The sequence below is a fragment of the Mustela nivalis genome, assembly GCF_964662115.1.
Source record: "Mustela nivalis genome assembly, chromosome: 15".
In the NCBI taxonomy this organism is placed as follows: domain Eukaryota; kingdom Metazoa; phylum Chordata; class Mammalia; order Carnivora; family Mustelidae; genus Mustela; species Mustela nivalis.
In genome coordinates, this window is record NC_139034.1 from 7999595 (window position 1) to 8013767 (window position 14173).

The following is a 14173-nucleotide window of genomic DNA, read 5'->3' on the forward strand; positions in this document are numbered from 1 at the left end:
GCTTTTAACATCTAATAGGAATATTGAGGTTCTAATGGATATGTGAACTTCTGGAGGTGAAAATTACCTGTCTGATGTTTTTGGTTTGGTCATTTATCATTGAATTATAATGATTCAGATATGTAACATGCTTAGCTTCTGTCTCTTACATGGTGTGTTTTTGTATATATTATTGTTAGGTAGAAAGGATTATATAAGTGCAGGTCTGAGTAAATTGAAATTTGCAGTCATTTGGCCAGTGATTAATCATAGAATTGAATTTTTCATAGTTGCTTAGATGGAGAATGTTACCTGTGTAACTTACATGTCATGTATATGCCCCTGTGGCGGCTGCTGACGAAGGGAGTAAGCTGCTTTAATTTCTTCTGAAAAGAACAATATTCTTGAAAACTTTGAAAACTTGCCAGAAGTCTTCCCTGCTGGGTTGAAGATTTTTGGGGTGCTGTGGTAGATAGAGGGAAGTTGGAGGTACACGTGAACATGCACATATGCACCATTGGGTAAAAAGTTTATATGGCTTCTCCTTCTCCATGGAACTGGAACTGGAACTTACAAAGAGGGCTTTCAGAAGACCTGTGATGGTAACAGAGGCCAGAGCCCTTCGGGAGTGTGATTGATTTCCAGAGGTTGATAATTGGTTGTATAGTAGTTCGGAGATACGAAGGTGTTTTGAGTTCTCCATTTGTGTTGGAGACCATCCCACCCTCTCTGTGTGCATCATTTATACCATGTGATATCTTGCCAGGGTTGGCTTTGCTTTGTGCTGATCTCAGATTCTCAGACAGTACTTGCCACCCTCTGTGACCTGCTTCGAGGGGGCCTTGCCACTCTTAGGCCTGGCCCAATCTTTAGAAGCCCATGTACTTTCTGTGGAGCATGTTTTCTCTTTGATGGCCGAGTTAAAACCAGAGGAGGCCACTGTAGAGGTCCTAGACCAAGATTCTTAGAATGATGGTGCACCAGTGTGGAGTGTCCAGATACTTTCTCAGTTATTTTGGCAATGTCAGTCTCTTGGGGGGTTGATCTGAAGTTGGGACTAAGAAGGAGTAAAGAAACTATTGGTTTAGTGCCCACTGTGCCAGACATTGTTCTAAATATTCTATACATTTTTTAGAAACAGGCCATAATAAGTAAGGGTTTTGTCCGCCCTGTTTTCCACATTTGGAAATTGGAGCACAAGGGTGTGAACTGTTTTGCCTTAAGTTCACACCGTGATTGTGAATCCATGTTGCTGCTGTCTTAGAATTATAACATTTTAGATTCAGAGTAGATGCCATAAATCCGGTCTCTCTTACCTTGCTGATGAGAAAAGCAAGGCAGAGTGATTCTGGACGGTGATGCTGTGCTTAGCTCCTACTAGGCCAGGAAGGCAGGCCTCCTGCTTACAGGCCATTACTCAGTCCATGGCACAGCCAGCATTTGGAATGGTTAAGGGTCTACTCATATTCTCTGGGCTCTTGTTTCACCAGCCTGTAAAGCTAGAATCGAAGTACCTCTGAAGGAAAATTCAAGGCTTGGCTCTTTTAGTTACATCTGTTTATGAAGCCTTTCTCAATTCTGCAGCTCCCAGAGTCATTCCTGTCCTGATAGCCTATAGTACATACTGCATACTAACATAATTTGACATTTGTTTTTCCCTCTGTAACTTTAAATTTATTTGCAATCATTTTCTATCTGGTTTCATGAAAAACCAGTTTTTATTCACTGTATACTCCTCAATTGGATCATGAGTTCACGATTCTTTCTTACCATTTTAAATCTTTGGTAGCACTGTATATATCAAAACTTCTTTTATTTAAACTCACAAGGGAGGGGTGCCTGGGTGGCTCAGCCAGTTAAGCATCTGCCTTCTGCTTCCATCATGATCCCAGGGTCCTGGGATTGAGCCACACGTTAGGCTCCCTGCTGAGTAGGGAGTCTGCTTCTCCCTCTCTTCCTTTCTGCTCTCTGTCTTTCTCAAATAAATAAATAAAATCTTCAAAAAGATTAAAAAAATTAACTCACAGTGGAAATAGGTTTTACAGTTAGATCTAATATACATGTACTTAATTATTGGAATAAAAGTTTCACACACCATTGTTCACTCATAAAGAGATATACCATGACTTCTTCTGTTTTACTGAAAAAGCAAATGGTAGATCCAAATGGTAGAGACACTGATTTCACTGTCCACTAAATGGGTATTACAATTTGACAGTCATGTTCTACCACTTTTTGCACAGGACTGGGGAGAAAGTAGATACTCAGATACTTGGTGAATTTCACCTTTATGAAAGACTCTTTTGAGATGATTTTTATGATGCCTGTGGAAAAAAAAAATTTTTTTAATACAGATTTTTGTTGTCGCTGATACAGTTTCAGGGACACAGTATCTTCCAGGAGAACAGGTGTGGGCTTTTAGCCTTCCGTTCTTTTCCATTCTCTGGGTTAAAATATTTGCTTCTTGTATCATCTCTATTTTGGATTCATCCTTTCACTGCTCAAATTCGCTTTGTCTCTTTGTGTTCATATCCTCATATGGGCTCTTCCTGTGCCTTTAGAATTTTTCCTAGTTTTACCAAGGTCACTTGATTGTCTCCTCTTTGGGAAGCCTTTCCTGCCTGTTTTGGCAGTTCTCCTTTGGGTACTGACCTGGTGTGACCCTCCAGTGTTACACTCGGAATGATAAACACTGGATTCAAAGATATGATTTGAAACAGAAGAGTGGGAAAAATGGATTTTATCATATTTGTTTTAAACAGAAAGTTGTCTGGGAACTAATTGTTCACTGCAACTGTTTAGTATATAAAAAGGAAGTAATCTTGATAAGTATATTTTCTAGGTAGTAGATATTCATCTTTTTACAATTTACTGTTTTTTAATTTCTTGCTCAAATGTAATAATGTGTTGTCTTGTGTCTTTCTCATAATGGCAGAGTGGACGGTGGTCAGAGAGGGTGTGATTGACCATGTAAAAATTATTTAACCAGAAACAGCCTCCCCCCGGGTTCTTTTGTTTTTTCCTTCTTGCAGGTGGTATCTTCAGAATGATAGATCAAAGGCAGCTTTATAGAACTTACTCTTCTTTTACTTGGATGATTATTTTTCGGCATGAAAAAGAAACATTGCTTAGCTTTCTAAGAATTCATAGTAGGCAGGACGAAGGAGACACTCCACGACCTGCAAATTCTTGGATTGGATGACTGTTTCTGGGGATGTAATAATATATCCTACCTTTTCTTCAGAACTTGATGTTTGGTCTTTAATAGACTCTCCAAACTTTTTTCCTTAATGTCTTAATGAGATCAGAAGAACCAATAGATTCACACATTGCTAGACACATGGGGATGGGAGGTACTGTAGATTTTGAGGTCTTACTTATGAGATAACCAAGGTCCAGAGAGAGAAGCATTTTGCCTCAAATTGTTTCAGCTAGTTAGTGAGAAGGCCGGGACCAGAGAGACCCAAGTCTGGACCTTTCCTAGGTCAGTGCCATAATAGTGTACCATGGTCTTGCTGTAGCAGCTCCCCAACTGATCCAACCCATTCTTCCATGAAATATTTTCTGTAAAACAACATTTCCTGTTTTTAATAAAAATGTTAGTTTGAATTTCTAGCATTATATTGACAGGAATATTGACTAAAAAATACTACCCAGGGAGCCTGGGTGGCTTTGTCAGTTAGGTGTCCCAACTCTTAAGTCTCAGTTCAGGTCTTGATCTCAGGGTCATGAGTTCAAGCCCCACTTCAGGCTCCATTTAAGAAAAAGAAAAAATATTAATTACTATTAACCTGGATTCTTAGGCCTAGCCGTTGAGTTTTTTCTCTTTTCCGACTAATTATCTTATGAAGACTTTCTCTTCTTGGGGGGTAGTACAGGGATTTTCCGTAAAGCTCTGCTCCACGTGTGCGTAGCCTCCGTCATTATCAGTGTCCCCCACCAGACTGGTACTTTTTGACATAACTGATGAACTGCACTGAAACATCGTGATCACCTCAAGTCCAAGTTTATGATACTGTTTACTTTTGGTATACAGCCTAAAGAAACGTATAATGACCTAGTCATCATTACAATATTCATTACAATATTTACAGAATATTGTCAGTGCCCTAAAAATCCTCTGTGCTCTGCCTGTTCATCTGTCCTTCTCCCCAAATTCCAGTTTTTTTACTGCCTTCTATAGTTACTATTGCGTTTTTAGTTTCAATTATTGTAGCCTTTATATTTAGAAGTTTTTATTTTTTTTTAAGGATTTTATTTATTTATTTATTTGACTGACAGAGATCACAAGTTGGCAGAGAGGCAGGCAGAGAGAGGAAGGGAAGCAGGCCCCCTGCTGAGCAGAGAGCCTGATGCTGGGCTCCATCCCAAGACCCTGAGATCATGACCTGAGCTGAAGGCAGAGGCCTTAACCCACTGAGCCACCCAGGTGCCCCTATATTTAGAAGTTTGATTCCGTTCTTTAAAAAAAAAAAACCTGCATCAGCCTTGAGTCTCATCTCTGTTCTTATAATCAAGCAATTGTTATTTCTTGGCACATATTAAGCATTTGTTTTGTATCCTGTCTGAAATATTCTGGTATTTAGTATTTTGAGAGTCTAATTCTGCTGTCCGTTTTTCTGCTGGCTTTTATTCATAGCGCTTTATTTTCTTGTTTTGTGTATGTGTATGAGTTTTGATTTTGAACTCAAATCTCTTGGAGTTTTATTTGTGGGAATTTTTTGTGGGGTGGATTAACTTCAGCTCCCAGAGTGAACTTGTAATTCTGTTGGTTGCCAGGTGAAGAGGGCACCATCAACTCAGGGTCTCTTTGAATTACACTATCTGCTTGAGTGGTTTGGTTTAAGATCATACAGCTTGTGTGGATTTGGGTTACAGTCTTTCATGAGGGTCAACTTGGGGTTATGAATTTTTTTTTTCCAGCCAAAAAGCAGCTTTATTAGTGATGCTGGTTTCTACACACGCCGTAGTGTGCTCGCGTCTTCCCGAGGGACGCCTCGGCGGCAGGGACAACACGGGAGCGCTTACACCGGAGTCATAGAAATAAAGCTTTGGTGTGTAGGTTTTCGGGAGAGGGCACAGGTTCACACTGCAAGACGAACGCTTCACACGACACCGGCTCTCAGTGTGGGTTGGGTTTTTGGCCAAGGGGGTGGATTCTACATGACTGGACTCTGGGGCCCCTCCGGGCCCAGCGTGGGGCGGCCCCTAGGGCTGGGGCTCTGGTTGACCCTGCCGTTTTGCCTTCATCTGCAGGTACCGCCCTTTGCCTTCCTCAAAGCGCTTCTTCTCGTCCTCGGTCTCGGGCACGAGCTGGGGCACGGGCAGCGACTTGCCCTCCTGGCTCAGGGACACGTAGGTGAAGAAGGCACTGGCCGCCCGGTAGCGCTTCTGCGAGTTGTCCACCACGGGGTCGGCGTCCACCAGGACCTCGATCTCCATGGACTTGTTGCCCGTGAAGGTCATGCGGCCAGAGATAGGGATGACGCAGCCTTTTCTGATCTTGTCGTGGAAGTTGATGGCGTCCACGGAGGCAGTGACTATGTTGGTCTTGCAATGACGTGCAGCCACGATTCCGGCCACCTCGTCCATGAGCTTCATGGTGACACCTCCGTGCACGAAGCCGTGCAAGGTGCAGTCGGAAGGCCCCAGCAGGTGAATCAGGCTGGACTGGCTGTAGCTGACCGTGTTGGGCTCTGGGTTCAGGACAGGCTGGACGATGTCCCCGTTCCTCCACTTGGTCTCCATGCGCGCCAGCTTGTGGGCCTCATACCGCTTCCGGCCCTCCTCCTCCTGCTCCTGCCGGGAGTACACAACTGGAGGCAACTCCAGGACTTTGTCCATGTTCTTCAGTGACAGGAGCACATACCACAGGGTAGCCTTATTGGTCAGCTTTTTAGTACCTGTGAGGATGTTTTCCGACATCACGTGGACCTGGACCTCCACGGAGTGCTTGGAGGTATACGTGATCTCCGCGCTGACGTGCGCCACCTCGCCAATGCACATGGGGGACAGGAAGTCAGGCAGAGAAGCAGGCAGAGAGAGAGAGTGGAGGAAGCAGGCTGTCTGCGGAGCAGAGAGCCCGATGCCGGGCTCGATCCCAGGACCCTGGGATCACGACCTGAGCCGAAGGCAGAGGCTTTTTAACCCACTGTGCCACCCAGGCACCCTTAAATTACTAATTTTTTAATACTAAAATTCATCCACCTCATTGATCTCATCAGGAGAGTCATGGAAACATCATGCTTCTTTATGATGAATTCTGTAGTAGTAGGTACTGACTCTAAAGTAATCTTTTCTGTAAGTTACAAAAATGGAGACAACAATCAGAAAAGAATGTCTTCTTCCTTCTCTGTGTGTCATGTACTCATACAATAAGAAGAATCCTGATACCTATGAAAGCTTTAGAGCAGAAATTCTAATCTGAGCATGCCAACATTTCTTTCCTTTATTCTGGGAAAGCAACACTGAAGCAATAAACCACTGTTAATTGTAGTGGGATCATATTTCTCAAGTGTTGTAAGGATGGAGAATTGTTCGGAGTCATTATTATTGAATATTGACTTGTTCTAGGTTCAGTTTAAACCTTGAGGTTGCTGGTTGACCATTATTTGACACGATAGGGTTTGTCAACCTTCAACAACATCCTCAAGGGATGACATTGAGAACCCTTTTGAAGATACTAAAAATTCTACAGCAAACATTTGGTTTGGTGGCCCTTTCTCCCCAGCTATATCAAACTCTAGTGTTGAAAACCAGTCATCAGAAACCGAATTACTTCGTCTCCTCTTTGCATTTGGGGTTAGCATTCAGCTAGAGGTAGAAATATGTGCTCTGATTGTTTCTGCAGAGAAGATCTTGAGTTCATGCCGAAAGACTATCCTGCACAGACACAGAATCTGCATTATACAGCATCATTATCATGGTAAGGTATATGTTACTATGCTGTCCTTTAATTTAGAACTGTCGTAAAGTGAATTCCATTCTCTCTTTGAACTTTCCATTTGGATCTGCTCCCCCTATTCAATCTGTCGCTCTGATCTTTCTCTTCTGAACTGTGTTGTTTGGCATGTATTATTGGTTGGCTTGGCCCTCCGTGGAGTTTTGTGCTGGTATAGTAAATGTTCTCAGAAATGTTGGTAAAAGTGATTGTTAATGGTAGAATGTTGAGTTGGAAATTACCTAGTCTTAATTTTCTAAACAGGCTTAGCTGTGAAAACCTTAATTTGGGTAAAGGCTTACTTGAGCACCCAACAGATAACCTGGGGGCTGGGGTTTTTGAAAATCAGTGAGGAGATGGACCCTTTTATTTTGCAAATGAAGCTTCATAAATCCAGAAAGGTTCAATGGCTATGGTGTATGGCTGTTTCCATTTTATCACACTTAGCCTTCTTCCCAGATCTCTGATTGGATTGTGGTTTTGCTTTATTGTCAGCCTCTGGAGACTACAGTGACTGTACCTCTGAGCCGCTTGGTGGAATTGGCCTGAGTGAGGAAATCCATTTTTTTAATAATACCTTATTATTATTATTATTTTTAAAGCTATCTCATTTTTCTTCTGACTTGTTTTCTTCTCTGTTGCATGGAGCAGATATTTATTAACATTACTGGCTAATGAGAGTAGCTTTCTTCCCCCACCTTGAATTTGAAGGGAAGGCAAAGAAGGGAACCAATATTTATGGGACGCCGCTGGAGGCTTTTATAGAGGTTTAAATTCCTTTCCTTGTAGCTATCCTCTGAAGTAGTTGGTGACATTTTCCTTTTGTAGTTAAGGAAACCGAGGTGCAGAGAAGCTAATAACTTGATCCATAGTGAGACTTACTTTGAGGATGCAGGACAGCTGGAGGATTTTCTAAGCAGGCATGAAAATCTGTGATGGAGGGGCGGGAATAAGTGGATCCTCTGGCATGGTTAGAATACCCGGTCTGCGGTGTGTGATTGGCATTACATCGGAGAGACAATGTTCATGTGTTACTGTGTTCATCCTAAGGGCCAGAAATGCTTTCCTGAGTTACATGTACTGGCATTTTACTGTTCCACATAAAAAGATGTAATAAGGTTGTATTTTGGGTAATAGAACCTTTCTTCTTTTTCCTCCTTCCCCTGCCTTCTCCCCTGCCCTTCTGTTTTGTGGGGAAGGGGTTATACTTATTTGAATAAACTAGTATTAGTTCTTAGAGTAGGTGGTAAACATCTGGGCTTATGGATATTTTTCAACATATTTGAGGAATATTTTTGACCTGATAACTTGTGCTGGCGGGGATGGGGAGAGGGGCTTCCAACATTCGCACCAAGACAGATTTGTTCAGTAGATCCTGTAGCTGCTGAAATATTTGAATTTGATGTTGTTCTGGAACAGTGGATGGCCAGATTAGAAATAAATGGTATCTGTAAACTAGCGATTATATGAAGGTTTTGCAGAAAGCCTAAAATAAGTCCTAAATTAAAAAAAAAATAAAAGCACTGTCCACCAGGTCTGTGTAATCAGTACTTGCAATCAGGAAGTTGAGGATGTGTCGTCTAACAGAGGTTGGGCTTCCCAAGTCCAGGAGCGGAGCTCAGTCAGGAAACAACAGGGATGGGCTTCTGGGCACAGCGGTAGCGTTAGCCTCGAGTCAGCGCCTCGGAGGAGGCATAGCGTGTATGTTGTCTTGTGTGTGACTTTGCTAACTGGTGTTCAGGTATTTTGTGAGTCATACCATATCAGTTTTATGTAGGTGGTGGTATGTTTTCTTGGGAGTTTTCAAGTAACCGTATCTAGAGTTGGGTTTTCAGTATTGCTGTCAATTCCCTTCCGGCTATGTTTGGAGTCCGCTCAGTGGCATGTGCCACCACACAGGGACACCGTGCTCCCGGCCTCCCCCTGCTTTTTTTCAGGGACCCCAGTGCACAGAGTTGAGTCAGTCATATTACTGAGACTGTGACACTCAATTGTTGTCTGGCCGCAGGGCCGTATTTTGGTTGCATTTCATTTTATTTTTTCCCTTTTTAATCCCTCACCCTCAATGCCATGTCCCGGTTCTCTTTCAGCACCCACTCAAGTATGTTTCATGTCTGTTCTTCAGCCCATTTGCCATCTCCTATTTTTTATACACGTGTTAATCTCATTTTTTTCTTTAACATTATCTTTTTGTGAAATGGTCGTGTTTTTGTATGTAAATCTAGTTCCATGATTCTGACTCTGCTGCGTAGTAGGATGGTTGGCAGTTGCACATTCATCAGTGCCATTTCACACAACGTTCTTGTCGTTTGGGATCCGTGGGGGGATTTTCAGGTATATCGCTTCAAAGAATCGTTAGGTTATTGCATATCTGCATATTTGGTTTTCAGCTCTCCTCTTAGAGCACATGGTACAGCAGGGTCTTTAATGCATTACCCAGAAAATAGTAACACATTACAAATAGAATTTCTTGATCCATGCTTTGGTTTCCTGAGGAAGTTCTTGCGAACTAGTTTTTAGTCATATTATTAAAATCCTTTACTCTTCACTATCATCCTTTATTTTCCAGTAATGTTAGGGAGTCAAAGGGAACATTGTTTTTAAAGGATTTCTCTGTAATGCCTCTATAACTACGAAAACTTAATACTACAGATACTAAGACCTCTGCTTTTGTTTTTGTTTTTTTGAAGGGCGCCAATGCCTCGGCATTAGAGAAAGAGATTGGTCCAGAACAGTTTCCAGTCAATGAGCACTATTTTGGATTAGTCAATGTAAGTACCCATTGATACTTAGTCTTCACCTGTACCTTTGGAAATAGTTTTAAAAATAATGCATGCATCTCATCATTTATTAAAGGAAAATTGTTTATTTGCCTCACTAGGCTTAAGGCCAAGAAACTTGATTTGAAATTCCCTTTTTAATGAAAGGGAAACAAAGTTGCCCAAGGTCATAAGAGTTTTAAAATGGTTTTTAAATTTTTCCTATTTTGTGTCAGAATTTTTCACAACTTAAATTTTGTATGGCTTACACCAAATGATCTCTTGATTCTTTGAGAATCCTTTAAATGCCTAAATATAAGTGGTCCAAATGTACAGGTATAATAACCGTTTGTAAATGCCTCCCTGTGTCTGTAAACTATTTGTCAACTTCCGGCAGTGTTTAACTAGTATAGATCTACAAGGGCAAAATACAAGTAAAAGGTACATTCCCCAGGCTTGTGGAGGTAATTCTAGTAATTATGCATTATTAAAACTTTGGAAGAACTTTCTTTTAGAACTTTTAACTCTTTTCTGAATCATCAGCACACACCACAAATCTGTGTTGTAGGGTACTATTAGGTGGGTCCAGGGTGAGTGTTCTATGCTATAGAGAGAGAGAGTAATACGGGTGACAAAGAAAGTTCCATTGAACACACCTGTGTGTTACTAAACACTAGTATGTAATTGTGATGTGTGAGGTGGATTTCTTGTGTGATTTGAAGCAAGCAGTTTAAGTGGTGTGGGTGTTTCCTTTTCCTTTGGGAGTCCTCTCGTGGGTGTGAAGCTTGTGACAGAATCAGCAGTCCCCACTCCACAGTGCCCTCTCCCCAGAGGAGCCTGGCCATTTCCCCTGGAATCTACCCCTGTGTTCTAGATCACGTGCTTATGCTGCTATTAGAATCAGTCCATTGGGGCGCCTGGGTCATTAAGCATCTGCCTTTGGCTCAGGTTGTGATCTCCGTGTCCTGGGACCGAGCCCCGAATCAGGCACCCTGCTTGGCAGGAAGCCTGTTTCTCCTTCTCCCACGCCCCCTGCTTATGTTCCCTTTCTCACTGTCTCTCTGTCAAATAAATAAATCTTAAAAACAAACAGACCCGTTCACTGACGTCCTGTACGGTAGGTCAGAGACTTAGCCCTCTTCTAGCACCGTCCCTGCCCATGCTCTGGCGTGGAATTCACCACTGCTTTAGTTTTCCACATCCTTAATTTTCATTTATTCATTTTCGTTAGATTTCATCCTTAATTTTCATTTATTCCAAGTCTTCAGCAGCACTAACAAATGCAAAAAGACTTCCTCAGTACCAGTTTGCCCTGCGTCAGCCCCAGAATGTTAACATCCCTCTGGAGCCCTGTCATCCTGCCGTGTGGCCTCTGCGTCCTTTTACCGTTACCCCGGACAGCCCTTCGCTTCTCTCCTTCCCTGGATCCCCTCTTCTGCTTGGGTTTTTCCCTGCTTTGTGGAACGTGTTCTGTAGTAGCTTCTTCTTCTTCCTCTTCTATTTTTTTTTTTTAAAGATTTTATTTATTCATTTGACAGACGAAGATCACAAGTAGGCAGAGAAGCAGGCAGAGAGAGAGGAAAGGAATCAGGCTCCCTGCTGAGCGGAGAGCCCGACGTGGGGCTCGATCCCAGGACCCTGGGATCATGACCCAAGCCGAAGGCAGAGGCCCCAACCCACTGAGCCACCCAGGCGCCCCCTGTAGTAGCTTCTTTAGGGAGTGTGCACAGGAGGTGACTTTGAGATCTTGTGTATTTAAGAATGTTTTGGTTACTGTCAAAACTAGATGGAGATCCTAAGTTACAACCTTCCTTTAGAATTGTAAGGGGGTTACTCTGTGGACTTCTGGCTTCCGTTGACATCGGCAGGACTGATGCCCTTCTGATTCTTCATCTCTTCTGCGTGTGGCTTTTGCCCCTTACAAAGATGTTCTGGGAGGCTTTCCTTTCAGAATGTGAATGGATAGCCAGTGTTCTGAAATTTCATGATGCGTCTTTGTGCCTCCCGCTGTTATTGTGGACCATGTAGACCCCAAGGCCCCATGATGCGGTCCTTCGTGTCTCCTGCTGTTGTTGGCTGTTTATCAACCCATTTAGAAATGTTTCATTTTCCTCAGTTCTAGAATATATCTGATACTAGTATTTGGATAATTGCTTCCAATCAGTGTAATCTCTTTGTTCTTTTTTCATATAGTCTTAGTTGCATATTGAAATGCAGATTCATTCTCTGTTTTCCCTCCTTTTTCTTCCATTTTTTCATCATCTGATATTATTCTACATTTTGGACTATTGCCCTTTTTGGTCCAGTTCATTGCACTTTTTATTTCGTAGAGTGTTACCTTAATTTTTTTTGTCTTTTTTTTTTTTTTTTCCATTCATGTTTTATAGGGCCCCTTTCAGCCTGGAGCTGGGCCCTCCGCTGCTGCCCACCTTCGGCGGCTCTGTCCAGTTGCCCAAGGGCAGGGCAGGGCAGGCAGAAGGAAGGGGCTGGAGACAGATCATTAGCCCTCTCCCCTCCCCCCGGGGGAGGGCCATCCCAGTCTCCAGAGCTGGCCCCAGGGCCACCAGTCCAGCCGCCCCCAGCCAAATCCCAGCTATGGGGCACTGGGGGCGGCCCTGAAGGCCGGGCCTCTGCGAGCTATGTGGCCGGCGTGTGCCCGTTGGCCAGCCGCCCAGCTGTCCGGCTCCGAGGGCCGTCGGTTGGGCCGCCCCAGGCCTGGCAGCCGCGCCGTTCTTCAGCGGCAGGTGCTCGGGGACCGCCTCCCCGTCGCTCGAATCGGACTCCTCCACGTCGCTGCGCACGTCCTTCTCCATCCGGCCTTTCTTCACGAAGCAGTAGATCATGCGGAGGATGAGGCACGACCAGAACACGTGCAGCAGCTGCAGCATCACCAGGAGGACGTTGAAGAAGTAGTAGCCGGAGAAGGGGCCCCACTTGGCGATGGACTCGTAGTAGGTGGTGTAGAGGATCTGCGTAGGGAAGAGCACGAGGCGAGTATAGAAGAAGGAGGCAATATTGTTTTTTTTTCCCAAGATATTATTTATAATTTTTGTTGGTGAGGTTTTCTTATGCTTACTGGATTGTTTTGAGCCCCCCCCCCCCTCACTGTTTTAAACTCCGTCTTTTCTAATGGAAACTTTCCTTAAATTTCATTCACACATACAAGTGAGACTCTGAAAAGCTGATTGGGACTTGGAGTACTATGGGTGGGGCTTGTCTGCTGTGGTTTCCTCTAGGGTGACCCTTGGCAGGCAGGTGTTAGAAATGGCTGCATCCCCCCACCTCCCATTCCAATGGCTGGAGCATTTCCTCTGGGACTCTTACTTGGTGCTGAGGGACTTTCAGTTTCTGTCAGAGGTAGCTTAGTTCAGGGTTTTGTTGAGCCCTCTGTTTTCTGTTTGGTGCCTCACTGCTGTCCTCTGCTGTCCTTAAGGGCTTTTCAACCGGATTCTTCTGTGCAGCTTCTGTGGAGACTAAACCTGCAGTTGAAAGAAAGGGTAAGTGTCATCTAGGGGTCTAAATGGTCCTTTTAAAAGACTTCTGACCAGACCGTGTTTTTAGGGGAAGCTCGACCCTTCCCCCTTTTTCTTGGCCTTTTGAGTTTTTGCTTAATATCTTCTTTTACTGTCATATTATTGGGGTTTTGTGGGGAAGGTGGGGAGTTGACTATTTAATTTCCCTGGTTTAACACGATCTGGGCCTCTTCTCACGTCTGAAGCATCCGTGCTTACGAGCAGAGGTGTCTGGTGATTGGAAGCCTGGTGTACATTCTGGCAATTCTGGCAAGGGCAGCACCCTAGCTGCTCCACTCCCATGAACTCCTTCCCTGCGGCTCCCACCCGGATTCGGTTCACGTTCTTACGTTGATGCGTGTCTAGAATTGTGTCTCAGAAGAACCCATTTTCTTCAGCAGAGGAATGTTTTATATATTGAAGGCTGTTTTACCTTTAATCCTCTCCAGTTTAAATATTTCAGTCTCTCCGTTTTGTGTCTGACTGTAACTTTTTCTGTAGATAGACTCAGAACAACTAAAACAACATCCTTGAGAAAATTTATTATAAAATGAGTTCTGAAATTAGTCTATTTTTTTGTTATGCTGTTTTTTCTCTGATATATTGCTCTGTGTCAGCTGTGTAAAAAAAAAAAAGGATTTCTAAGAAGGTTTTATTTTTATTATTCTCCATGGATCAATCAATCCAAATTAAGAGGGTGGTATTTGTGCTTCTCCCTGAAACTGACTAACTGATACTGAGTAACACCCAAGAGAAGCAGGAGGCAGTGGAGTTAGTAAGAGATCTTTAGAGGAAGCTTTGTCTTTTATCCCTTCCAGAGACTCATCTAATGGGTAGAAATGTAGTTTCTGATCTCTGTGCCTAGTTATTATGAAAAATTGGGATCTCTGAGGTAGCCAGCACTCCAACTATGAAAGATTGATGAACACCTGAATTATATTGAGAAATTAATTGGTGGTCAGAGTAGATGCAGCAGAACTAGT

General features: G+C 43.3%; 4 protein-coding genes and 1 pseudogene across 8 annotated transcripts in view; 2 read left to right on the forward strand and 3 right to left on the reverse strand.

The window, feature by feature from the left end:
• The window catches only part of MTMR6 (myotubularin related protein 6), an 821484-nt gene that overhangs the window by 149804 nt on the left and 657507 nt on the right, over positions 1 to 14173 (reverse strand). The window lies entirely within an intron of this gene.
• Positions 1 to 14173, forward strand: part of LOC309848512 (uncharacterized protein) — a 321975-nt gene that overhangs the window by 51778 nt on the left and 256024 nt on the right. The window lies entirely within an intron of this gene.
• LOC309848517 (ral guanine nucleotide dissociation stimulator-like) overlaps positions 1 to 14173 on the reverse strand; it is a 729203-nt gene that overhangs the window by 47947 nt on the left and 667083 nt on the right. The gene's annotated exons all lie outside the window — the stretch shown is intronic.
• On the reverse strand, positions 4924 to 5994 carry LOC309848529 (cytosolic acyl coenzyme A thioester hydrolase pseudogene; annotated as a pseudogene). Its single transcript has one exon. The product of its transcript is annotated as a cytosolic acyl coenzyme A thioester hydrolase pseudogene (transcript).
• LOC309848522 (ubiquitin carboxyl-terminal hydrolase 12-B-like) overlaps positions 6774 to 14173 on the forward strand; it is a 176695-nt gene continuing 169295 nt past the window's right edge. Inside the window, exons 1-2 of the mRNA XM_082700224.1 lie at positions 6774 to 6904; positions 9610 to 9690. Of these exons, the coding sequence (XP_082556350.1) occupies positions 6902 to 6904; positions 9610 to 9690 (84 nt within the window). The 5' untranslated portion in view covers positions 6774 to 6901. The remainder of the gene's footprint in view (positions 6905 to 9609; positions 9691 to 14173) is intronic.